The sequence below is a fragment of the Arachis hypogaea genome, chromosome 15 (assembly GCF_003086295.3).
Source record: "Arachis hypogaea cultivar Tifrunner chromosome 15, arahy.Tifrunner.gnm2.J5K5, whole genome shotgun sequence".
In the NCBI taxonomy this organism is placed as follows: domain Eukaryota; kingdom Viridiplantae; phylum Streptophyta; class Magnoliopsida; order Fabales; family Fabaceae; genus Arachis; species Arachis hypogaea.
The window spans coordinates 32,954,755-32,981,644 of record NC_092050.1 but is presented as its reverse complement, the minus strand read 5'-3'; the positions used below and the strand labels follow the sequence as shown (position 1 = coordinate 32,981,644).

General features: G+C 35.9%; 1 protein-coding gene across 1 annotated transcript; it reads right to left on the bottom strand.

Moving 5' to 3' along the window:
- Positions 1 to 6,025: 6,025 nt before the first annotated feature.
- LOC112750150 (hydroxyproline O-galactosyltransferase GALT6) lies at positions 6,026 to 10,148 on the bottom strand. Its single transcript, XM_025798722.3, has 7 exons — positions 8,999 to 10,148; positions 8,238 to 8,470; positions 7,864 to 8,154; positions 7,637 to 7,765; positions 7,345 to 7,518; positions 6,732 to 6,839; positions 6,026 to 6,473 (listed from the first exon to the last, which is right to left on the bottom strand). The coding sequence occupies exons 1-7, from the start codon at positions 9,810 to 9,812 to the stop codon at positions 6,264 to 6,266; spliced, it is 1,959 nt and encodes a 652-aa protein (XP_025654507.1). The 5' UTR covers positions 9,813 to 10,148; the 3' UTR covers positions 6,026 to 6,263.
- Between the last annotated feature and the right edge of the window lie 16,742 nt (positions 10,149 to 26,890).

The window sequence follows — 26,890 nt, the reverse complement described above, 5'->3', positions numbered from 1 at the left end:
AATTTACACGAAACTCCAATAACATTGCACAGATTGGTTAACAAATTAAAAAGTAAAGCAATTTCAACTTATTTCTTTGCAACCGTTACGAGAACTAACTGAAGTTGGTGGGCAAAGCAATGTACATAGAAAGCATAAGAATTTTCTTTCAATATCAAAGTTTTCAAACTATTAAATTCTCCATACATGTTACTTGCACCATCATATCCTTGTCCACGTACTCTTGATAAACTTAAATTGCATGTTTCTAATAATGACTCCAATGCTAATTTTAGAGATAAAGCATTAGTATTAGAAATATGAAAAAGACCAAGAAAATGCTCCCTAACTTGTCCTTCTTTATTCATACCTTAGCAAACTGACATTTGCTCCTTAATAGAAATGTCGTGGGCTTCATCAACCAAAACAGTAAATAATTCATCCCATGATCATCAACAATAATTTTGTTGTTTCCCTTGCAGTAGCTCTTACAATGTCATTTTGGATTGAGGGTGCTATTAGTTTAAGATTCCCACGAGCATTTTTGAAAGTACGACCAATCTCTTCATTATGTTGCGCAAGAAAGTTTAGAAGTTCCAAAAAAATTTTTTGGTTAACAAAATCATCTGTCTTATCATTACCACGAAAGGCCAATCCTTGTCGCAAAAAAAATCTAATACAATCAATTATTGCTGTCAAGTAAATTTGATAATTCTTTTTATCTTACTCAGATTTTTTTTCAATAGCAGCAGTGATGTGTTGTTTTAGTCTCATTAGTGCTTCACATTTTCTCCAAACTTGATTATGAGCGCTATCATGAATTTCAACATGAATTTGTAGTCTCTCTTTTTTCCAATTTAAAAAGTCATTAGTTACAAAAACATCACCAGCTTCAGTCTCGGGTTTCATAAGATAACAACAAAGACAAAAAACATCTTTTGATATATTATACTCTAACCAGTTGCCATAGTCATCAAACCAATTATGATTAAATCTTCAAAAAGAAGAACCACAAGCAGTTTGCGGAAAATCATGAGTCCTTGGTTGACAAGGACCTTTTTGTAAATATGCACATCTAACTTTGTCTCTGTCATTCGGGTGATAACTTGAAATCTTTGGTCGTTGTCCTGGATCTACTATAAAACTCTCTACTTCAAATTCTGAAAATCTGCTTTTATTAGAAGAGGTCGATGAATTGTTTTGGGATCCAATCTCCAATGATGAGGTTCTTTTGAAATATTTCTCTATTACTAATAGGATAAAATTATAAATCTAAGTTAATTAATTAATAAAAAAATTCACAATTCTACACAAATTAAAAATTACAGTATAAAATTAAAAATACAAAATTGATAAACATATGTCATTCAAATTAATTTCCAACAACAACAACTAATAATATCCCAAATTCTTAATTCAAAATAAGTCAATACACAAAAATAATTAACAAAAAATTAATGAAACTAAATTTGCAATTACATCATCAGAACAAATTCAATCACAATTAACAAACCAACTATATCAATTATCAAACAACAATGAAGCAAATAAGTGAATAAGCAACGAAGCAAGCAGATATCGGTTTTGGTGAATCATGATTCATGAATGTACCAAGAGTAATCCAAAACTGAATCTAAACAGTTAAACTCTAGGAGGCAGAACCCAGTAGCGGTACGGCGCCTAGTGGCAGCAGACAACAGAACGAAGGCATTTTCTGCTAAAGACCGAAGAGAGAAGAAGATCACAGCTTGTCTTTGCAGAAGAAGAAGGAAGAACCGATCGCTGATGAAGAAGGGGAATTCATTTACACTTACGCAGAAGAAGGCAAAACCACCATTCCACCAGACGCGGCGCGGCGGTGATACAAAGAGAAACCGACGGAGCCATGCGGGACGGCGGGAGAATCGCGGCGCTGCAAGGAGAAATCGACAGAGCCAAGAGCCAGTGAGCCAATGAAACTGGTGAAGACTCTGCAGTGACTCTGGAGACAGGAGGGCAGAGACGTCAGTGGAGAGAGCCATGACACTAGCTGAGACGCGGAGTGGCGGCACGCGGCAGCAAGCCAGCAATGGCTCTGGTCTTCGAAGACAGGAGGGCGGATTGCGGAGGCTGGAGTAGATGAAGAAAATTGAGGGAGAAAAAGAAGGGTTAAGGATTTGATTTAGGATGGAGTCAAAAAGAACTATTCAGTAATTTTTGAAATTTTACTGGGGACAACTACCCCCGCTCCTGAATGAATACATCCGTCTCTGAATATAGTCGACATACCACCAAATGAGATATTTCAAAATACCTCACCTTTTCTAGTTTATGATTTTACTTAGAAAAACTTTTGGAGCTAACAATTTTTAGTGTTTTTTGTCGTTATTTAATTTGTATAAATATTAAATTATTTTTAATAAATAAATTTTACTAATTTATGCGTACAAATTCTGAAAAATATGATTACAAACTGTATTAATTTATGTGTATAAAATTTTAGTAAGTATAAATATAAATTATACATTTTTATGTATAAAATATCTATAAAAATAAATACAAATTATTACTGACTAAATATTGACAAAAAATAATAATATTTACTAGTCATCCAACAATATTTTTTACTTATTCTAAACAAAGGTAAGTTACTTGTTACCACACAATCTAAAACTCAAGGTTCTGAAAATCGGATCGAACCGATCGGTTCGACCGGATTAACCGATAATCGGTCCTCTGACGGGTCCGATCATCCTCAAAAACCAGCCTGCAAAAAACCGATAAAAAAACTAGACAAACCGGTAGATAACCGGTGAACCGGATGAACCGGACCAATTTTTTTAAGGCCCGGTTCGCTGTTTAACATAAAACATCAACACTGTAGAAAAAAAATGGAAAGCCCAAAACGACGCAACACCCTCCTCACCCCTTTCCTTCCTCATAAACGAATTGAAACAAACCCTAGCAGCCACCTTCTCTAGTCACCACTCACCTCACCTCCTCAACCCTGATTTCCTCTTCTAGCTTCCTCCAACAAACTCCACTGTCACTACCACAATCGACGCCGAATCGGAGCTTCTGTCAGCGGATCGAAGCAGCTGCCAGCGGCGTCATCGTCTTGAACTCTGAACTCTGAAGCTTTTGGCATCGCGAACGTCTACTCAGCCCTGTTCTTCTCGCCGTCGCAAACGTGCTTGTTCTCCTCGCCGTCATTCTAGTGCCTCCAGAAGCTTCCTTCCTCCAACAACAAGTTCACCTACAACTGCGACAACCACACCTTCAACTTCCTTGTCCATAATGGCTTCATTCGGTTCCTTTTTTTCTTTCTAGATCTGTTTTCTCTGATTCAATTTTGTGTATATATGTATGCATTTTTGCTCATATGGTTGTTAGGTGAAATTCTCATTGTGTTTGAGTGATTTGAAATGCTGCATTGTCGTTTCCTCTTTTGAGCTCACTGTCACCATCGTTCCTCTCTCGCCGTGTCTCCAGTAAGCCGATGCTTCTTTAGTTTCGATTTCTAAGATTCTGGCTTCTGAGTTGATTTTTTGTACTAGATTCTGAATTGGGATTGTGCTCTGAGTTGGGTTGTTGCTTAATGGGATTCTGAATTTAGTTTGGATTGTTTCACCTAGTTTTTCTGTTTCTGGATTTGGAGGTTGAGTTGTCTGTATTCTGAGTTTTTGTTGTTGAAAAGCATTGAATTTGTTGAACCTAGTTAGGGTTTGGTTAGTTATAAGAGGCTTGTTGCACAATAAGAGATTTCATCAATGTGTTATTCAATTGAATTGTATATTAACAGCCCAAAAAGGGATAATTGAATTGTATAAGAGAATTGACGTTGAATAATTAGCCTTGCCTTGAGAATGTAGCCTGCAAGATCTTTAATTTTTTGCAGTTTGAGTGGAGATTCTGCCTCAGTTAGTTGTTTTAAAGTCGTCAATAAATTTAACTCAATCTGAATATTATCAATGAACTTTTCATCTTCAATTTTTATTATATCTTAAATTTTATTAAAAATTTTTTATTTAAAAATTAATGAATTTAAATATATAAAATTATATATTAAATTTTTAATAATTTTATTTAATATTTAATTAAACCGATTAAAGTCAGTTAAACTTCGATCAAACTACTGAACCAATAAACCAGTTGTCTCACCAATTTATTAATCAGTCCGGTTCTCGCAACCTTGCTAAAACCGAAGAAACTATCCATTTTGCATAATTGCTATGTTGAAATTGCCGATAGATACGTAATTATGTAATGATTTCAATCCCACAATAAATTGCATTGAAAATTTAATTTATATTTCAACCGACAATAAATTATTGTAACAATATGCGACCTCATTTTCTTTTTGTAATAATAAGTTTATGTACGCTCACTCTTTTTCTACGTCTTCTTTTTTATACCTAATTATTTATCTGCGTCGTCTTTAACTTCTTTTTTTATTGCGTCTTCTTTTTCTTCCTTTTCTTTCCTCTGTCTTCTTCCTCCTTTATCTTCTTTTGCAATATCATTATGCATCTTCCACTTCTTTGTTCTGTTTATCTTTTTTTTTTCCAGTTTCTTTCTCTAAAAAAAAAACCAATAAGAAGATTAGAAAAAAATTAAAAAAACAATTAAGAAATTTAATAAAATAAAAGATAAATAAACTACGAAAAACAAATACATACATATTTTGTCTAGATATTGTGTTATAATAAAGAAATTTGTATGTTGTTTATGAATTTTGACCACTAGAGATTTATTTTTTGCATTATGTGTCATCCTATTGTGATTCCTTTGTCACGATTAATATTTTAGTGTTATTTTTGTTTCTAATAATTTTTAGTTGGTTAAAAAAATTTTCGAGTAACGATTAATAAATTTTCTATGTTATGGTTAAAAGATTTCTGTGCTATTATTCTATTTTAAGTTTTTTCAAACTCTCGTCCTCTTTTCTCTCCTTCTCCTTTTTTTATTCTCTCATAATTTTTTTTATTTCATCCTCTTAAAACAAAATTAAACAAAAAAAAATATATATTATAATAACACTAGAAAAAGGAGAAATAATAAAAACAAAAATACAACAACAACCTCAACAATAGAAAGAAGAGAAAAAAACACACACAGAAAAACAAACACGAAGAAAAAAAATACGCGATTGGTGTGCGTGATTTTTATTTAATTTAGACTAAACTTTTTTTATTATTCATGATATTTTTCAAGGACTAATTCGTATTTCGTACCATATGTTTGGTAAATTTAGGCCTAATTGTCGCCAGTTTCCCAAGTAACTTGAGGGTTATTAGCATTGCTCTTAACCATAAGGTCCTTGGATCGAAACTGGCACACAGAGGAAGCAAAGAAAGCAAAATCACCAAATGAGGTATTTCAAAATACCTCTCCTTTTCTAGTTTACGTTTTTATTTACTTATTCTAAAGAGAAAGCTACTTGTTAGTTGTTACCACACAATATAAAATTCTAAAAAAAGTAAGAAACTATTCATTTTGTTTAATTGCTTTGTTGAAATTGTTCATAAATATGTAGTCATTTCAATCCCACAATAAATTGTTGGTAATAATATTTCAACCCACAATAAATTGTTAATAATATGTGACCTCATTTTCTGATTTAGGGTTCACTCATCTTGAACCCATAATGTATCAAATAGTTTTAATATTAATTTTAGTGGTCCACTTAAACATCCAAATTGGAATTGTGATATATAATAAATAATGGTACATTATTAGAATTGCAACTAAGAATCTTAAATTTGGTACTCAAATAGAGGCTAGTAACAATTACCAAGACAGTTGTCACAACCACCAACTTAAATACATGAAAACAACAGAATAAATTAAATAAATAAATAATAGGCAAAATTCTTAGACCATCCATGATGGAGAAAAATTCCTAGATCCTCCATATAAATCTTGTGATTTGAATGCTTTCGGTTGATGAAACAAATAATGGAACTAATAGAGATTGATGGTGAACCAGGAATTGTTGAGAGGGTAGAAAAATAAACATGATTTCCACCATAGAAAGAAGCAAGAAATTATCCTAAAATGAAGTTAGTAATAGAAAATTAATTTTATTTTCTTCCGTACCTTTTTTTTCTCTACATCCCAAATTTACAAGCCAACTACTATTGTGAGATCCAACTTTATAGTATTATGTACGTAACTCATCTATTCTTTTTAGGTTTTGGGGGGTGCATCAAAAAGGGGACAATAACATCAAAGGATCCCCAAAAAGTGCATATTTACATCACAGGTACTTGCCTCCCTTTGTATTTTCTTCTCCATTACCTTTGTCATCTCATGTTGCAGCAGAGTGGTTTTCCTTGCTGTTGCAACTTATCCCACATACAAGTCATTTGCCGCGGTGATTGGTAGTGTGCCGTGTAGTAGTCGTCGATGCAGCCGAACTGGCAGAACTTCAAGCTGTGTATGTACTCTACCGGCCTTGTGCTGTTGAATTGCTCTACCCACGTTCCCATGCTCACGTCCTCCATTTTAAATAACTGTAACGTATCAATGAACATGAATATGTGTGTAAACTAGGGCACAGTAATACTAACATGCACAAAAGATTATTTGTTGATTGGGGTGGGGGGAATAAATAAAAATGTTTTTATACATAATACATTTTATCCCTATACTAAGCCGACAAACGTATACATCCTATCTAATGGTACAAGAATGTACGTTATGTCGACTTGTATACCCGGATAGAGTAAAAACAAATAACATATCTCTCGGGGATAAAGGTGGGAACATACTTTTAGCCTACGCTTCTCGAAGTCGGAAACAATGAAGTGGGCAATGTCAGATGAGACTATGTAACCGGGTCCATTAGCATACGTAGGATACTCTTCCTCTAGCCATTCCTGCAAGATATGTAAAAACAAAAAAATAAGAGTTAGTAATGCTTCTATATAGAGAAGATGAGAATGCAGAGCCAGAAACACAAAAGAAATCAAGAGTATAAAATTTTATAATGTCATTGCATAAGATCTCCAAAACAGGGAACTTCAGCTTATTCATATTCAGACAAATCAAATTCAGGAACAGCTTATGAACTATAAACCCAAATGTTTCAATTGTATGAAAAAATGTCGCACAAGCATTACTCAGCAAGTCCATAATGAAGGTGGTATCTATTTCATTTCTCCAAATTCTCAAACAGAAATAATAAAACCTAAAAAGTAAAAACTGTGACAGTAAAGCAAAGATAATGGAAACGGTGAAGTCATAGGGATTTAACAACCGCCAATACAGAATCAAATAATGATTTATAACCGTACACTACTATATAATAAGTAAAAACTAAAAAACAGAGAAATCAAAAGAAAAGTTAAATGCCATAGTTTTGCAAAAATAGGAAAGTTATACCTCATACGTTACAGCCCATTTGCCATGGCGAAGAGGCCTGTGGTGGTAATTCATATTTCCCATGTAGAGACTTCTATCACTTTGAACTTTTCTTGCTTCGCTTATAACAGAATCTACTCTAACAAATGTGTCATCATCACACTTCATGATATACTTAGCAGCCACTGTACGAATCTGCAAAGAAGTATGTTCAATAACGACCAACAATGTAGCAAGCAAAATGACTGGGTACAAATAACGGGAAAAAAAATGTATATATACAGCAACACTTTGTTCTGCTCCCATCACTCACCCCGTATTCACAGATAGCTATAGTCTTCAACACAACAAGGTCATAATGATCCATGTAGGGAACTATAATAATATCGCCAAAATACTCTGCTTCTTTCTTTATATCCAGATTTGTATCCTTCCTTCCGTGCTATCAAACGAGAAATGGAAAATTTGTAACATCAAAAATTTACACACATGTTGACATTTTATCATTATTTGGGCGCAGAGGGTTCCATTTACTCTTACCAATGCGACAAAAAACCGAGCCACAACATGCGAAGATTTGATTAGTTTGTGTTGCATCCAGGACTTCCTCACGGCCATCCGTTCGGCAAAATGGTTGCCAGCAGAAAGGATGCCAATGAAGAGCTCCACATTCGTATTGAGAAGAGGAGGAGCTTTCCACTGAGGAATAACTTCAAGATGCATCTGTGGAGCAAAGCTAGGATGCGACGTAGGCAAAGAAGCGGCAAATATGGAGTGCACATCAATGTCCCCATTTATGGATAGTCCAGTAGCATCCTCGAGAGCAAAGCCCTGCAAAATGTGAATATCACATTATACTACTTAAGACAACACCAAAAACACATAGTAGAAAGATATAAGATTAATGTACTTACTGTGCGATAGGGAAAGGACGTCACATGCCTCCCATCGACACTAATATGATAACCTTCCAAGCCGGCACTTATGGTAAGAACAAACAGTTTCCCCTCTGCAAAAGGATATGGCCAGTCAACAGTCACCTCCTTCTTTCGCCCTATGAGTCTGTTCAACCACCATGTTGCCTTCCACTCTTCCGAGTGGCTGTCATCATCCCGAATCCACTTTTCACACTTCACTAGTCCATCAACTTCACATAATCCAGAAAAATCAGTTAAAAAAAGGAAAAAATGAAAATGACACCCCCCCCCCCCCCCAAAAAAAAAAAAAATTGAAGGTTTGAATTAACTTAGACTTTCTAGTCAGGATCTAGGACAATCAAAACTACTGAAATGATTCAGCATATCACGATTCATGATTGAGTAGATTCTTTTTTTTTTTTTTTCCCTTCTTTGTTCTAAACTTCTAACTCACACCACAGACCATAAATAAAGTGAATTTGGAAATATACAAACCATCTCCATTTACCAAAACTACTAGATTCATCACATATCTTCAAATTTAGTCCACAAAAATTCAGTCACATTTCAAACAACCCAAAAAAAAAAGGGACTCACTGCCCACCCAAATCAAACTAAACCAAACGAAACACAAATTTACCATTTTGGCAAACATTCGATCCAAAAAAGAAATAAAAAACACCCTAACTACCAGCCATTCTCAAAAACCACATGAAAACCAAACCGCCAACAAGAACAAAACAAAAACACGCACTCACCAGTTTCCTCATCGGCACGTGACTTCCATCCCTCGCACCTCTGAGCATTCCCCCATTGCATTCTATAGCACGTGTTCATCTCGATCACAGGCTTGCCGCTCCAGTCCCCCTTGACCCTCGGATTGAAATGCAAGATCCTCGGCGGTTCCTCGTTCTCAACGGCCTTCAAACCCTGAAGCTCCATCATGAACTGCGAAACCATAACCGCTTCATCCCCTTCCTTCACCACCGCTATCTTCGGGTCCCTCTCCGCATGTGCCCACCTCGGCGTCCCAACCACCGTCACGTGCGACCACAGCGTCATCCCGCACGGCAATACCATCACACCCTTCTTGAATTCCGGCCCAGAAACCGAAACCGAATTCGGGCACTTGTCCGACCCGTTTTCGACCCGGAACCTACGAGCAGCGGATTCCACTTTCCCCGATTCAAGATCCTCCCACAACCTCCTGCCGGCGACCCAGGCTTGCTTTGCGACCTTGTGAAGCTCAGAGAACTCGCCGTTGAAGCTGTCATTGAAGCTCAATGTGGACACTTTGGGGGAAGGGAAGAAAGTTCTGTTTTTGGGTTGGAATTCGGGTCGAGTCGGCTGGTATTCGGGTTCTGCGAGTGGGACTGGGAATGCGTCGCTGAGGAAGACGAAGGTGGTGGCTCTTTCGGTGGAGGAGACGGTGGCGGCTCTGAATGCGAGTGGGATTTCGAAGGTCATGAAGAGGAGGTAGATGAGCATCACCGCCATGAAAACTTGGAGCAAGGTGAGCCTGTTGGGAAGAAGGAGCGGTGGCAGTGGGTCCAGTAGCTTCCCCCTATTCATGGTGGTTAAAGTTTGAAACTTTTCTGTGTTGGGGTTTTGATTTTGGTTTTTTCTTTTTTAATAATTGGGGTTCTATTTGTCTTTTTTTTTCCGGGTGTTTGTTCAGCGGTTTTGGAAGATTGTTAACCCTAGAGAAAAGAATGCACTTTTGGAGCGGACAAAGGAATTCGAAGAAGAAGTTGGGGAAAAAAATAGAAAAGAAAGCTCGTTTGCTGCTTCTTCTCCTTGTTCTAATCACATGAAAGTTATTGCAGCAAACAGAGAGAAAGCGAATGAAAGCTTTGTTTGTTGTGCTGTGCGATCTTTATATAAAGTTTGAGATTTGTTTACTGCTTTGAAAATTCTTTTTAAATTGTTTACTATATAAAATATAACTTTGAAGAATTTAATTTGGATGCATGACTTAAAAATTCCATTGCGGTTTGATGCTATTTAAGTATTTATTTATTCTTGATTCAATTTTTGGGACATGAAAACGACGCCGTCAGAAGTAGTGGGGACCACATGAACTAAATGTTATGCGCCACACATAGATATCATAGCCACAACCCACGATTCAGAAACTCGGAATCTTTAATCTAAATTAAAATAAAAATAATCAGAATCTTTTACACTTGAATTTAACTAAATTTATGCTTTGTTTGGGTGGAAGATGGAAAATAAAAGAAAAAAAAATAAGAAGAAAGAAAACAAGAGAAAAAGTTTATTTTTTGAAAAAGTATATAAAACTAAAAGGTTATCGGCCAAAAACTAAACAAAACTACATTAATTTATATTAATAATTGATTTTAAATTTTTAAAATTTAAAATTTAAAAAATTTAAAATTGATTAACTAAACTTAATTAAAACCTATAAAAACATTCTTCTTCTTTCTCACATTAATCTACTCACCTCTAACAATCACACACAGACCTCTCTCTCTTTCACCGTTTGTCTCTCTCCGCCTCCCCACCGCGACCCACTCCTCCGATCGCTTCTGTTTTCAGTCAGAATTGTCTTTACCAGATCGAGAGCTCGTGAACCTTATGTTCAGACTCTCACCCTCGGACCCGTCAATCATCCTAACAATCACACACATAAACCTCTCTTTCTCTCACCGTCAGCCCCTCTCCGCCTCCCCACCGCGACCCACTCCTCCGATCGCTTCTGCTTCCAGTCGGAACTGTCTTTACCAGATCGGGAGCTCGTGAACCTTATGTTCGAACTCTCATCCTCGGACCCGTCAACCATCCCTATCGCAATTCGTCCTCAAGTCCATGGCTCGCACAGGCTGATCGTATGTCTCCAGCTCGTCGTTCTCGTGTGACCAGGGAAGAAGCAGCGCCGCGAGCTCCATGGATCCTTGCTATTGGCGTTGTGCGAAGAACCGGGCTGCAGACCCTTAGGGTGCTCCGCTTGCAGCAACCTGAGTTCTTCTGACCCGATTCACCTTTGCTGGCAGCCCCATCGCTCCTTGTTGCTGTCTCCCAAAAAAGTCTTGGCCCAGCAGCATTTCTTGGCCCAGAACGGTTACAATTCTTGTTGGCCCAAGTTTGCTTTATGCCAGGGAAGAAGCTTGGAGTAACTCGGTGAGGGTAGTGTGGAGGTCAAAGGCAATTATTAAAGGAGTCATTCAACAATTACAGAAATATAAAAAAATATTCATTTAATATGAAAAAAAAAACATCCTAATACTTAACAAAAGAAACATTCAGTTATATTTTAACAAAAATAATTAAATATCTATAAAATTTAAAAAAATTATGAAATTCTTAAAAAAATAGAGACATTCACATTTGCAATACAAAAAAAATTCGAAAAATATATAAAAGAACATCCATTTAGTATGAAAAAGAAACATTTTGATACTTAACAAAAGAAACATCCATATATATTAACTCGTAGAAATTTCGGATTCACCAAAAGTATTTTGGCTGGTTTTTTGCTAATACCCTTTTGGTTCCCTAGCATTGCTTTTATTTTTTTTATATTGTTTGGATGAAGAGAAAATGAGTGGAAAGAAGGATAGAAAAAAAATTATTACCAAATAAAATTACATTAATACTTTTCATTTTTCTTTTACTTTTTTTAATACTATGGATATATTAGTAATTTGACTTTCATTTTAAAATCATCATCTATTTTCATCGCAAGTTTGAGAGAAAAATTTGGAGTGAGTCCCACGCCAGTATTTTTTCTTTCTTTCCAATTTCTATTGTCATCCAATCAAAGAAAAATGAAGTTTTCCATCAATTTTCCTTCCTTGCATTTTTCTTCCTTGCATTTTCCATTGATCCAAACAGTGCGTTAAAGGAATTAAGTATGGAATGTAAATTCTTTTCTGAAAATACTAATAATAATAATAACAAGGAAAGAAGGAAGGAATGTAACTAAATTAAATTATGGCCCAAATTCTTTTTCAGTTGTATGGTAAGGGTTAGACAAGATTCGGTCCAACCAGATCTAAAATATAGTTTAATGAATTTGTGTTTTTTTATATTTCGTATTGTTATTTATTTTTTAATCTAATTTGAACAGTGTCTGATTTTTTTATTTTTCATCTTTTATTTGTATAAAAAGTTATTTTTAATTTAAAAAAAAGAAAAACAAGAAAAAAATAAATTTTTCGATTCTTTCTTGCCTTATACCATTAACTGCATGACACTTTTTCTCTTTTTCTCTCATTTTCGCTATGTTATTCTTACTCTTAAACCCTAATCCTTCAACTCCGATTTCTTTCCTTTAGTTTGTGTTTCTCTTTAAGTTTGGCTATTCTTCCAATATTGGTCTGCTCTCTTTCTTTCTCCAAACTAGATTTTATCTCTCATTGGTTTGCGCTCTTCTTCTTTGGGTTACATTCTCGGTCTTGCTGGCTTGGTCTCTATTTCGGTAAATATAACGAGTTTATCTAAATTTTAAGATGTTGGATATTTGGGTTTAGGTGTTCTGTGCTTTAATACGTGATTTTTATGTAGTGTTGTCAGACTTGCCGTGAATAAGAAAAGAATGACGGTCGCCAAAGGCAACAAGAAAACCGACAAGAAAAAAGGTGTCAAAGACTCTAAGAAATTATAGAGGCCACTGAGTACTTTCTTCGTTTTCATTTAATTGTCAATGTGCTATTCTCTTTCCACTTAATGTTGTTCACCTCAAAACTTGTTGTCCATACATTAAGGTAATTAAATAATTTTTTGTAGTTATTTCTTAAATTATTTTTTCTACTATATATTTTTCTTAAATTAAATCATCTTAAATTATGCATTGTTACAAATGACTATCCCTTCTATGATTGAATTACTGTTCTGAAAATAAGTATTAAAATGTCAAATAATAATTTATAATTTATGTCTCTTTTTCTTATTTGGTGATTTAAGAAAATTAGTCTTTTTTATTTGTATTTTTTAATTTGATATAGTTTAAGTGCTGCTATTTTTCATGTGAATGAGGCTAAGTTATATATGCTTCTTGACTTCTTGCGGATTTTTATGCTTGCTTTCTGTTCTGTAAAGCATTAATGTTTACTTTGACAGAAAAATAAAGAAGCCTAGGAAATAGTTCAAGAATTTTATCTTTAAAAAAATTATCATCAAAGTCTAATTTCTCAAAGAAAAATGATATTTTTGTAAGTATGTTTGATTTTAGATACTATATTTTTTTTTTTATGATTTGCAATATTTAGTTTTGTTTGTTAGAAAAGAGAGTAGGAAAGAAACAGTTTCTCGATATGGTGCATGTTGTAGGTCCTTATATTTTGAGAATGCATTTATCAGAGTTCTAATGGTTTGTTTCAATTCCTTTTAGAGAAACTAAGTAACAATGTGATGTGTGAGCATCATTAGTGTCTTTTCTATATGATTTATGGAGTATTTCGTTGATTTGTTAGAGGATTTCAGTGAACTTTATCCCAACAGATGCTACTTTGAGTTGTTGTGGTATTATATTGATTACAGGTAGCATTCAAGTGAGATTTGGCAGAGTTTAGAAAGAAGAGGAACAAGAGAAGACGATACTGCCACTTTGGCACTAAACACTACCTCACCAATGTCTAGCGCCGGAACCTTAGAACTTCAATTTCAATTCTGGAAAAGTGGCGTTAAATGCCACGACTCGGCATTTAGCACCGAGAGCCTCGTAAATGTGCAAAGTTTTCTGGACAGTTTGGCGCTAAACGCCGCCTCACCGGTGTTTAGCGCCGGAGCCATTGACACGCGTGCAAGGGTTGCTGTATGGGTGGCGCTAAACGCCCACTCACCGGTGTTTAGTGCCGAGAGCGTGAATTAGAATGGGGACCACACGCGTGCAACAAATCAACGGAAGGCTTGGAGATTGGATTTTTTTATCAAAACACAATTAAAAAAGATATATTTAGGTTTTTATTTAAGTTTTAAATCAACTACAATTAGGACTATAAATAGGATAGATATCTGACCTCGCGGGGACTTCTCATCGGCTATTCTTCATTCCGCAATTTACACTTTTCACTCCTAGGTTTTTCTCTGCACTATAAGCCACTAAACGTCCATTGTTAAGGTTAGGAGCTCTGTTACTTTAATGGATTGATAATTATTTGTTCTTCTACACTTGGTTAATGCATTGATTTATGTTTAAGAAGTGGTTTTGTTCTTCATCCTATGGATTAATGTGCATTGGAAAATAACTCTAATCTAAATTGAATTCTTTTGAATAATGAAAAAGTTGTATCACTAGAATTACAACTTGAAATCATCTTCTCACAACTCCTTAACTATCTGGATTTAATATGATACGTGACATATAATTGCATCATTTTTAGGTTCTTAGGATTTGTGTGGCTTATAAATCAGAATTTGAATTTAACCCTCTAATACAATTGATTGATCAAGGTATTCACGGTTGGTTGGATTAGAGGATATTGAATTGCCTAGGAATAGGAATCCAATCACTTACAATTTTCCATAAATTCAATCTTTGCATGATCAAGGTAGTTGACATTGAATGTTAATCTAGAAATTTAAATATCTCCAAAGCCTTAACTCCACTCTCATAGTATTTTCTCAACCATTCACTATTTACTTTTTTTAATTTACTCTCTTTTATGCTATTTGACATTCAAAACTCTCATTTTAACCTATCTAACTAGAACAATTAATTAATTATTACTTGCTTAGTCCATTAATCCTCGTGGAATCGATACTCACTCACAGTGAGTTTATTACTTAGTACGACCTGGTGCACTTGCCGATAAGTTGTGGTTTGAAATTCTGCACCAAAATTTTTGGCCCCATTGCCGAGGATTAACTGTGATTAACAACTACCAGTTGATTAATTGCATATATTAGACTTTTTTCTTGTTTTATTTTTGTTTTTGTTTTTATTTTTCCCCCTTTATTTTCGCCACTTAGTTCTTATTTACTTTAGTCCTTTTCTTTAATTTTCGAGTGCTTTATAGGGATTCTCTTCACTTTGACTTTGAGAATCCTAATTTTTCTTGTTTCTAGTTGTTTATACAGAGAAATAGAAATCAAGAACCTCTTTTGTACGATCCTGAGATTAAGAGAACTCTTTAAAGACAAAGGAAACAAGCTAGAGCTCAGGAAGTTCAAGAAATCTTTGGAGATGAGTCTGAAGAGGAAGCTGAATTTAGTACGACTGATAATACTGAAAATCTTGTGGTCAATAACTCCAACAATGTCCCGCCAGTTAGAAGAACTCTGGGATTGTATACTAACCCCAATCCCAAAAATTGTGTTGGAAGTATAGTACCACCGGTTGTGCATGCTAACAACTTCGAGTTGAAGTCTCAACTCATCACTTTGGTCCAGTAAAATTGTCAGTTTAATAAAAGTCCATAGGAGGACCCCAACTTATTCATCTCTAATTTTTTGAGAATTTATGATACAGTCAAGACCAATGGGGTTCTGGTGATGTCTATAGGTTGCTGTTATTCCCTTTTGCTGTGAGGGACCGAGCTAGTTAGTGACTTGAGACACAACCCAAAGAAAGTATATCAACCTGGAAAGATTTGGTTAGTAAGTTCTTAACTAAATTCTTTCTGCCTCAGAGGTTGACTAAGCTGAGGACTGACCTTCAGACATTCAGAAAGCTTGAAGGAGACTCTTTCTACGAAGTTTGGGAGAGATACAAGGCTATGGTAAGAAAGTGCCCTCCGGACATGTTTGCAGACTAGGTACAATTACATATTTTCTATGATGGTATCACTCCGACTTCGAGACTTTCTTTGGATAATTCTACAGGAGGTTCTTTGGACATGAAGACGACTGATGAGGCCTTGGATCTGATAGAGATGGTAGCCAATAATCAGTACTCGTATTCTTTAGAAAAAATCATGAGAAAAGGTGTCATGGTGTTGGATACCCTAGATGCTATTCTTGCTCAGAACAAAGCTATGTCTCAGTAGATTAATGCCATCACTCAACACTTGGGAGGTATGCAAGTCTCATCTGTTGCTACCCAAGATACTTCTTATGACATGAGTGGTAGAGTATCTCAATTTAGAAGCTATGGCTATGAGCAACCTCCGGATGAACAGGTTAAATATATGGATAATTCTTTAAGATCACCTAATAACGATCCATTTTCTATGACATACAATTTGAGATGGAGAAATCACCCAAAATTTGGTTGGGGAAAACAGAATCAGAGGCAACCAAATTTCAACAACAATAACTCCCACCAAAATAATTTCAACCAGCAACATCAGCCTTCTCAATTAGACAATCCACCCCTAGCTTCTCAGAATACCTCAGCATTGGAAGCAGCCCTGGCAGAACTCTCTAAAAATAATAATAGTTTCATGTAGGAAACTAAAGCTGCACTTAAAAACTTAGAGGTCCAGATAGGGCAGTTGAGCAAGCAAGTTGCTGAGAGGCTTCCTAATACCTTTCCCAGTGATACAGTTCCAAATTCGAGGGAGGAATGTAAGACCATATGTGTGATAAGTAGAAGAATGGTGGATACTCAATCCTCTGGTGATGAGGGGCAAGCTGAAAAAGCTATGACGGAAGCCATGGACCTTGAGGGGCACGATCTCTCTCATTCTGCAGATGCCAAGATCGAGCCACCTAAGGTGAAGACTTCGGTGTCTGAGTACAAGCAAGCCTATAAACTCTTGGAGGTATTCAAGACACTACACATCAACAAGTCATTCATAGAAGTTCCTGAATAAATGTCGATGTATGTTAACTTTGTGAAGGAATTATTGTCTGAGAAAAGATCTTTAAAGGGAGGCCAAACAGTGGTGCTAACAAAAGAGTGTAGTGTGATCATTCAAAGAAATATGCCAAGTAAGAAGTCAGATCCTGGAAGTTTCCAAATCCCATGTACCATTAGAAACACCACCTTTACAGGAGCGCTATGTGATTTAGGGGCAAGTATCAATTTGATGCCGCTCTCTGTGATGACAAAGCTACAAATTCAAGAGGTGCACCCCACAAGAATAGCTCTTCAATTGGCGGACAAATCTATAAGACAGGCACATGGGGTGGTTGAGAATGTTTTGGTCAAGGTGGAAAAGTTCTTCCTCCCAACAGATTTTGTGATTCTTGATATGGAGAAAGATGAAAATTTTTCCATTATTCTAGGAAGATCGTTCTTAGCCACTGGGAGATCTCTCATTGATTTGGAAAAAGGTGAATTGATATTAAGAGTACATGATGAGCACTTAGTCTTTCATGTCTTCAAAGCCACATATCCCTCAAGTGAAGAGGAGTATTGTATGGATATTGAGCCCACTGATCAAATCCTCCAAGCATCACCTGATGGTATAAAACAGAAGTTGTAGTCCAAGCCTTCTATAGTGGAAACCAATACAATTTCCCCTAACATCAAACCTAAGTTTGGTGTTGTATATGCTACATCAATTCAAGAGGAAGCTCACAGAAAAAAAGTGCCAAAGGATTGGAGGAACAAGAAAATCTCCACTGAAGATTTCTCACCAGGATTGAAAGTGGTGTTAACTCACCATCTAACATTGCCTTATACAGTGAAGAGAATCCTCTCTCTTGAACATGTTGAGTTACTCCATGAGGATATACGGAGAAGATTCACAGTAAGAGGGGAGGAATTGAAGCAATATGAACAACCTCCTCCTTAACAACAATGAACCGTCAAGCTAGTGACGTGAAAGAAGAACTTGTTGGGAGGCAACCTAATGTTCTTAGTATCCTTTATTTACATTCTATTTCTTTTTTTTAAGCTCATAGTTTTCCTTATTTTTCACTTCAATTGAGTCATGCATTTTTAGTAACACAGGAACAGGTGCGCTTGGAGTGGTCTAGAGAACTCTTAAGAGGAGGAATTTGCTTCTGGTGCCCTGGAGCTAAACGCTGCGACCTGGGCATTTGGCGCCAGGAGGCACGCAACACGAGAAGGACCCACTGGCACCCTGGCGTCTAGCGCCATTGCTGGGTGTCTAGCACTAGGGGTAGAATTTTGAAGAATTTGATTCTGGACCCCTAAAATTTGGCGCGATCCTGGGCATTTAGCGCCCAGGTCGACGCAAAAACAAAAAAAAAGAAAGAAAGGGTTGGCGCTAAACGCCACTATACAGATATTTAATGCTGAGTGCATTACAAAGCATAAATTTGTTTCGGGAGGGTTGGTGCTAAACACCACCAACCCGGTGTTTAACGCCGAGTGCGATGAACCTCCCTCTCTTATTTTGAATTCAAATCTTTTGGGACCCACTCCCTTTTTCCTCTGCACAATCCCTCTTTTCCATGATCTTCTCACAATCCCATCACCCTCCTTCCCCAATATTCTCTCCCCTTTCCCATAACAAGCACCAACCCCCGACAATAACCCCACCACCCGTAACTCCCTTCCCCTCTTCCTTATTTCTTTCCCTCCCTTCCCTATAAATACCTTTTACCCTTTACCCAACTCCACCCACAATAACACTACATCCTCCTTTATCTTCTCATTCTTCTTCTTCCCCCCAAACTGCCCCTCACTCTTTCTCTCCTTTTCTTCCTTATTTCATCTCTTTCCCCCCACCACAACCACCCCCTCTTCTACTATACCCAACCTCCATTCCATCTTCTTCTTCGTCTTAAATCTTTTTCTTTTCCCTCTTTTTACACGCCCCAACCGTACCTTTCTCTCTCCCTCGTTGCTCTCTTTTATTTTGTTTGGGGACACGTAAACCTTGAAGTTTGGTGTTGCCGTGCCACTTTTTATCTAATTTTTGTTTCAATGGCAGCAAAGGGAGGAGAATCTTCTTCACAGGAGAGAAAAGAGAAGGAACCTCAAATGGCAATTTTGACTCAAATAGGTTCTCCTCTAAGTTGCATGAGAAACACCTTATTGAGATCACGAGCAAAAAAAAGGTAATCCCGAAAGTTAAGTTTGACCTCAAGCTGGATGAATATCCAGAGATTCGACAACAAATAGAAAGAAGAGGTTGACAACTGTTGAGAAATCTGCATACCGATGTGGGCCAGTTGAAGGTCCAAGAATTTTACGGTAATGCATGGATTACTTACAAAGACATTGCTCGTGGGGTGAATGAGAAGAACTACCAAACTTTTGTGCGGGGAAAAGTCTTGGACTTTAATCCAAGGATGGTTAGGGGGGCTCTTTGACTGCCTCCTCTGAGTCATGGTTTGGACACTTACAGTGAGAGGATGAGCTGGGAATGGAGATATGATCAGGTATTTGCAGACATTTGTCTTCCGAGAGCTCAGTAGAGAAGGAGTGCAGATGGGCAGCCAAACCAATTTGGGCGGCATGACCTCAAGCCGGTTGCTACGGGATGGTTGAAATTCATCAAACGATCCGTTATTCCAACTAGCAACTGCTCTGAGTGCACTATGAATAGAGCCATCATGATCCACTGTATCATGATTGGGTATGAGGTGAAGATGGATGACATCATTCCACAATAAATATATAGCATCGCCTCCAACTCCTCTATGCATGCGAAATTAGCCTTCCCTCATCTTATTTATCGCCTTTGTGAGGCCGCAGGGGTGAATTTGGAAAACGATTTTTTCATTCCTATTGAGTAGCCGATCTCTAAGAAGACAATGGAGCATGCAAGGGAGTATGCAAAGGTCCTAAGGGAAGGCCAGGTCAAAGAAGAAGCACAGCAAGCTCTTCCACCGCCTCTCATCCCTCAAGGGCACTACTTTTTACCTCAGGAGTATTGGCAGCAGCTGACCTCCTTCATTGAGAGTGACCTAAGATAGCCACGACATCCTCATCCATCAGATTATGGCAGAGTGACGTTAGGATTTTTGCCAGTAAAGAATTTTATAAAAACAGTCGCGTTGTAGATATAGTCTCTAAACCAACAGAAATACCTTCGTACAAACGTTTTGGTTGTCACAAGTAACAAACCCCTAAATAAATTGATAACCGAAGTATTTAAACCTCGGGTCGTCTTCTCAAGGAATTGCAGGGAGGTATGTTCTTATTATTGGTTATGAGTTGTAAATTGGGGTTTTGGATCAAGGTAAAAAATATGTTGAATGACAAGTAAAATAAAATAATAATAACTGTAAAATAAACTCTTGGCAAGGTATAAGGACTGGAAGTTCTATCCTGGTTATCCTTATCAATTGTAATGAGAATTGGATTTTTCTCCCACTTTGTTAACCTCTAACTATGAAGGTAAGTTAAGTGGATGAATTAATTTTTATTCCTCAGGTCCTAGTCTTTCCTTGGGAAAGGCTAGAGTTATTGAAACTCGAATTAATTCTTGAAAAATTCCAATTTTTAGTCAACAATGAGTTTGATAACTCAAGTGTCTCTAATGACTCAACCAAAGTCAAAAGAGAAGAGAATCTACTTGAATGAAAATAATTTGAATACATAAATTAAAGAGAGCAATCGTAATTCTGAAATACTTCAATTAGCACTAATAAAGATATCAAATGTAACATGAAAGAGTTCATAAATTAAATTAAGAAAATAAATAAAAAGAACATTGAACCTGGGATTGAGTGTCACTCCTAAAACTAAGAGGAATCCTAAATCCTAATCCTAAGAGAGAGGAGAGAACCTCTCTCTCTAAAAACTACATCTAAATCCTAAAATTGTGAATATGAAACCATATGTTTATGAATGGATGTATTCCCCCACTTTATAGCCTCTAATCTGTGTTTTTCAGGACGCAAACTGGGTCAAAAATAGTCCAGAATTCGCTGGTTGCGAATTCAAATATGCTGAATTTTTGTCACTGCGATGCGTCCGCATGAATGACGCAATCGCATTACCTAGCGTCAGGGAAACTATGACATATTATATATCGAATCGAAGCCCCGGACGTTAGCTTTCCAACGCAACTGGAACTGCATCGTTTGAACCTTTGTAGCTCAAGTTATAGCCGTTTGAGTGCGAAGAGGTCAGGCTGACAGCTTAGCAATTTCTCCAACTTCTTGTATTCCTTCCACTTTTTCATGCTTCTTTTCCATCCTCTGAGCCATTCCTGCCCTGTAATCCCTGAAAACACTTAACACACATATCTAGGCATCTAATGGTGATAAGGGGAAATTAATTTTTGGTAATTAAAAGGCTCGGGAAGCAAGTTTCCAATTATAGAATAAAATTAGGGTAAAAAACCCAAATGAGCCAAGGAGAGCTCATTTTTACTCAAATCCGCCAAAACAAATTTTGATACATCAATCCACCAGAACACATTTTTATATAATTCGAATCAATAGGATTCGAATTAGCTTTGCACATAATTCGAATTGAATCAATTCGAATTATCACCAAATACTCTTTCCACGTAGTTCGAATAAATTAGATTCGAATTAAGCATGCAAGGTTCGAATTATATCAATTCGAATTACATAGAGCACGTGGTTTAGGGGAGTTCGAATCGAGTTTATTCGAATTACTTTCATATTGCAATTCAAAATAATTCGAAATGTATCAAAGTCTTTAAAAAATATTTTTATAAAAAAATTTTAAAAATATAAATTAAAAAAATAAGTATTTTTTATTAAAAAATTTAAAATGCAGAATGTAATTACTAAAACATAGTTACGTAAGTCATTATTATTATTTTATATAATAATATAAATATTAAATATGTTAATATTAAAAAATAAATGATTTTTAAAAAATAGATATAGTGGTAATTATATAAAATCTAATTTAAAAAATACAAAGACTCGAGAGTATAATATTAAATTGGTTTAGTAAAAAATATTAGTAAGCTAAATAATTAATACATAAATTTATTACATAATAAAAAATAGGTGAATTTTACTCTACCATTTCTAAAATAAAGGGTAAATTACCCCTTGTGACATATACCGTGATTATTCATAAATTATCATAAATTATTCTTCTACCAGAGTTCCAAGATTTACATTATCTTCTCTTTTTTTTCAATTGATGCGATGTTTCTCTTGAAACTTGATAGTAGTGTCATTTTCATAATCTGCACCAAATACACCTCTTCTTCTCCAATTTTAAAACCATAATTCCTCTCAAATCCAATCACCATTTCCAATAAATTAGGTTAGAATTTTGAATTTGTTCGTATGCTTTCAATCTCTCATTTCAACGAGCACATCTATTAATTTTTCAGCTCTCTTCTTCTTAAGATTTTCTTCCTAGTATTTTTCTTAAAATTCAGTCAGATCAACAATGATATTCCTCTTCAGATAACCAACCCTCGTACCCTTTTATAACTATATAACAAAAACAAACCAAAATATTAGTTAATCATAAAAACAATGAGTCAATAATTATCATCTTAGAATTTTTATTATCTGAATAATAATTGAAAAATAATTTAAGAGCAATTAAAGATAAAAAATAAAATAAAGTACCTTGGTGTCTCTTTTCACACACCAATTACTATCATTTTTAACTAATATATCACAAATTTCTATCAGTTTTTGAGCTCTCTCGTTTTTAGGATTTTCTAGCGACCGTATTAGAGATATCAATTAAATTTGACGATCTCATTCGAACTTTGAAACTCTGGTTGAAAGATAATTTATCAATAATCACTGTATATGCCACAAAGGATAATTACTTTGAATTACAATATGAAAGTAATTCGAATCAACTCGACTCGAACTCCCCTAAGCCACGTGCTCTATGTAATTCGAATTGATATAATTCGAACCTTGCATGCCTAATTCGAATCTAATTGATTCGAACTACGTGGGAAGAGTATTTGGTCATAATTCGAATTATGTGCAAAGCTAATTCGAATCCTATTGATTCGAATTATATAAAAATGTGTTCTGGTGGATTGATGTATTAAAATTTGTTTTGGCGGATTTGGGTAAAAATGAGCTCCCCTTGGCTCATTTGGGTTTTTTACCCATAAAATTAGGAAGGAAATATAAAACCATGCAAATATTATGAATAAGTGGGTAAAGAGTTGATAAAATCAACTCAATTGAGCACAATATAAACCATAAAATAGTGGTTTATCAACCTCTCCACACTTAAACATTAGCATGTCCTCATGCTAAGTTCAAGAGAAGCTATAAAGATGAAGAAGAATGGTAGAATGTATGAAATGTAACCTATCTATATGAATGCAACTACATGCAAAATGTTTCTACCTACTTTGTTAAAAGTAAACAAATCTTTTAAGAACAAACATGAACTGAATTTCACTAATTCAAATCATAAAAATGAAGTACAAATAGACTTGTAAGAAGAAGATAGCTCATGAAAGCCGGGAACAAAGAATCGAGCATCGAACCCTCACTGGAAGTATATACACTCTAATCATTCAAGTGTTTTAGGTTCGATTCTCTCAATTCTCTACTAACCTTGCTTTCTAAGGCTTGCTCTTCATCTAACAATCAACAAAAATTTAATGTACAGATACACATATCAAGAGGTCTTTTAATGGTTGTAATGGGGTTATGGTCAAGGTAGGATTGTATTTGGCCAAGTGGACTAAAATCTGAATCCTTAATTAACTTAAACTTTCCACCTAACTTTAGACAATCCAGGTAATCACAATACAAAAGCTAACTATCCATCAACCATATTTTCCACATATTCATGCATTCTAATTTCAAGTACAGTACATATGCATTATTTTCACCACTTACTTTGGGGCATTTTGTCCCGTTTTACTTATTTGCTCATTTTCTCTTCTTTTTCTTCTTTTTTTTTCTCCTTTCTCTTTTTTTTTTTATATTATATTATTTTTTTCTTTTCTTTTTATTTTTCTCAATGCATATGATTAGATTATTGGATGCATGAATCATGTCCTAAACATTTTTTTTTCACATTTTCAGAAAATTCTAACATACTCAATTCTCAAACCAAATGTTTCCAAATTCAACTTTTTTCATACTTAATTCATGAGCACTCTCACTAGTCTAAGCTAACTAAGAATTCAAATTAAGGACATTATTGTTTTCCGCTTAGAGTTAATGATGTGCTAAAGTAAAGAACAAAGGGGTATAATAGGCTCAACATTGATTTGCAAAGAATAATGAAAGGGTAAGGCCATATGGGTATGTAAGCTCATTGAAACAAAGGCCTCAATCATGTAAGTGTATGCATACATCAAACCATGGAAATATAGAATTAAGCAAGACAAAGATCACAATTTTAGAGAGAAAAATACACACTAAAAAAAATAAAATATTGGTTGATAAAATGCAACCAATTCAAATAGGCTCAAAAATCTCACAGGTTTTGTGTGTTCGAGCTCTAAACCATGTTTCAAAATAATATCTCTTCAAACAAGTGTAACAAAAATTTTATTCAAATTAGTGAAATGCTATAAAAAATTTATTGAAAAAGAAAATATTTCTTCAACTAAGTGGTAAAATATGCACAAAATTAAACAAATATGCAATCAAACATGCAAATGCAACAATGAACAAACAAATAAAATAAAAAATTTGGTATTGAGTCAGGAAATAACTACCCCATGGAGATCGGTATCGACCTCCCCACACTTAAAGATTGCACCGTCCTCAGTGCATGCTGAGATGTGCAGGTGGACGGGTTGCTCCAACTGACGCTTGTAGATGGAGGTGCCTTAGTTGGAGATCTCTTGGTTCCTTTCCTTGCTGGTGTCTTGTCAGTGGCCTTCTCTTTTTTCCTTTCTTGGTACCCATGCCTAAGGAAGAAGAAAAAGGAAGAGTGTGAAATATAGAAAACTAAGACCGGAAGGGAGGAAATTCCAAGTGATAAGGAATGCCAAAGGAAAGATGATAGTCCATCTACATGGTAGCTACAACATGTAGGGAAGACAACAATAAAGATTAAAAAGGGCAATTCAAAATAATTAGATGCAAGAGGGTAAAAACATGCAAATAATAGACATGAGAAGCATAGCTCAAGCATCAAGTAATAAATGTGCCAAATTAAAGAGCATGTGTAATGATGACAATTGTGAATGATAATCCCAAATACATTGGGTGTGCAAATTAAAATAGGGATGAAAATAATGTAATCCAAATGTATATGAGAGCCATAAGTAAATGTCAATTGTCAAATTTCTCCTCAGAATAGCCTCATGCTCAAATGAAATAAGGTACTATTTAAATAAAACTCCAACACCAACATAAAAATGCATGAAAAAGAATTGAAAAAGAAATCAAAAGGAAGGAACAAAAAAATGCATTAATCTAAAGGGATAGAAGAGTAGAGGGGGAGAAGAAGAGAAAGAAAGATGAAAGAAGAAGAAAGAAATTAGAAAAGATAGAAAAATTAGGATTAGAGAAGAAAAGATAAGGAAATTGGCTGATCTGGTTATTCTGTGCGCCGCTTGTGATACTCCAGCTCATCTTTCGGCCATGCACCCTGTTGACGTCGATTTTCAGGTCACGCGGCCGCGTGGGGCACGTGGTCGCGTGGGAGGCCAATATTCCCATATGACATGGTCGCGTTAGCAACGCGGTCGCGTGGGACAATTTGTGTCATTGGCACGCCTCCAGCCACGCTCTCGCGTGACTTTCTGTTTGTTTTCTTTCCTTCCCATTGCACTGGTGACGCGGACGCGTCAGCGACGCTGTCGCGTCGCGTGCATGCTTCTTTTTTTTTTAATTTGAAAAAAATGCAGAATGCAGTGTTAATATGAATGTGATGCAAAACTCCAGGTTCAATATAATAAAATAAAATAAAACTCGAAAACAAATAAAACTAAATAAGAATGAAAAAGGAATGATCATACCATGGTGGGTTGTCTCCCACCTATCACTTTTAGTTAAAGTCCTTAAGTTGGACATTTGGTGAGATTCCTGTTATGGTGGCTTGTGCTTGAACTCATTCAGGAATCTTCACCAATGTTTGTGATTCCAATATCCTTCGAGATCCCAAACTAGGCGCAGAAAGCCTTCAAGTAAGTTAAAGCAAGTGACAAGGCCCCAAGAGTGCTGATTTCTAGATTGAATTCCGGGGTCCCAAATCTTGCTTTTGCACCCGTCTTCTTGTTGATCATTATTATTCCATCCGGGTAGCAAGCAATCTGAATTCTCACTAAAGCGGCCAAACAACTTCCTAGACCCATGCAGTTGAGCTCTACACCAACCTTTGCGTTTAAACTTAAAGCTTCCAACCATAATGAACCTTGCAGAACAATTCTTACCACTGACCATCTTCCTCTTACTCTTTATGCCACAAAGAGCTCTAAGTTGACCATCCGTCTCCGGTAGCCCATATTCAAGTGGGATTAGAAAGCTAAGGGATATGAATTTTACCCACTTGAATGTTGTGAAGGATGATGGCAACTTAGGGGGAGGGGTCTCTAATAACTTTGGCAAGGTGATTTCAAGCTCCACTCCCTTCTGCTCTTTGACAACTTCCACCTCTTTGCAAATTTCTTCAATATTAACCTCTTCCTCTTGGTAGCTTTCTTCCAATTCAATCTCTTTTTCATTGCTCACCAAGGGCATGGAAGGAGGCTCTGTGACTGGACTTTCCAATGGAGGTACAACATCTCTTAAGTCTGCAACCACTTCTTCCTTTTTAATAATTGCTGCTTTGTCCAGTTGTTTAAGTATAAAATCGTACTCATTCTCGATGATTTTCTTTTCATGACAACTCCTTTCAACTATTCTTTCATCTTCAAGGATCTCTCCTACCTTTACCCGTAGGGCCTCCTCTAGCTCTTTATGAAGTATGGATTCGCGAAGATGATTTCTTCTTTCCTGTT

What these genes read in the sequence shown, in the direction of transcription:
- LOC112750150 (XM_025798722.3), bottom strand. Translation starts at nt 9,812, where the DNA reads ATGAATAGGGGGAAGCTACTGGACCCACTGCCACCGCTCCTTCTTCCC. An exon ending in CTCGGTTTTTTGTCGCATTG is followed by an intron (nt 7,766 to 7,863) that starts GTAAGAGTAAAT and finishes CTCGTTTGATAG; the next exon opens with CACGGAAGGAAGGATACAAA. An exon ending in AATGGGCTGTAACGTATGAG is followed by an intron (nt 6,840 to 7,344) that starts GTATAACTTTCC and finishes CATATCTTGCAG; the next exon opens with GAATGGCTAGAGGAAGAGTA.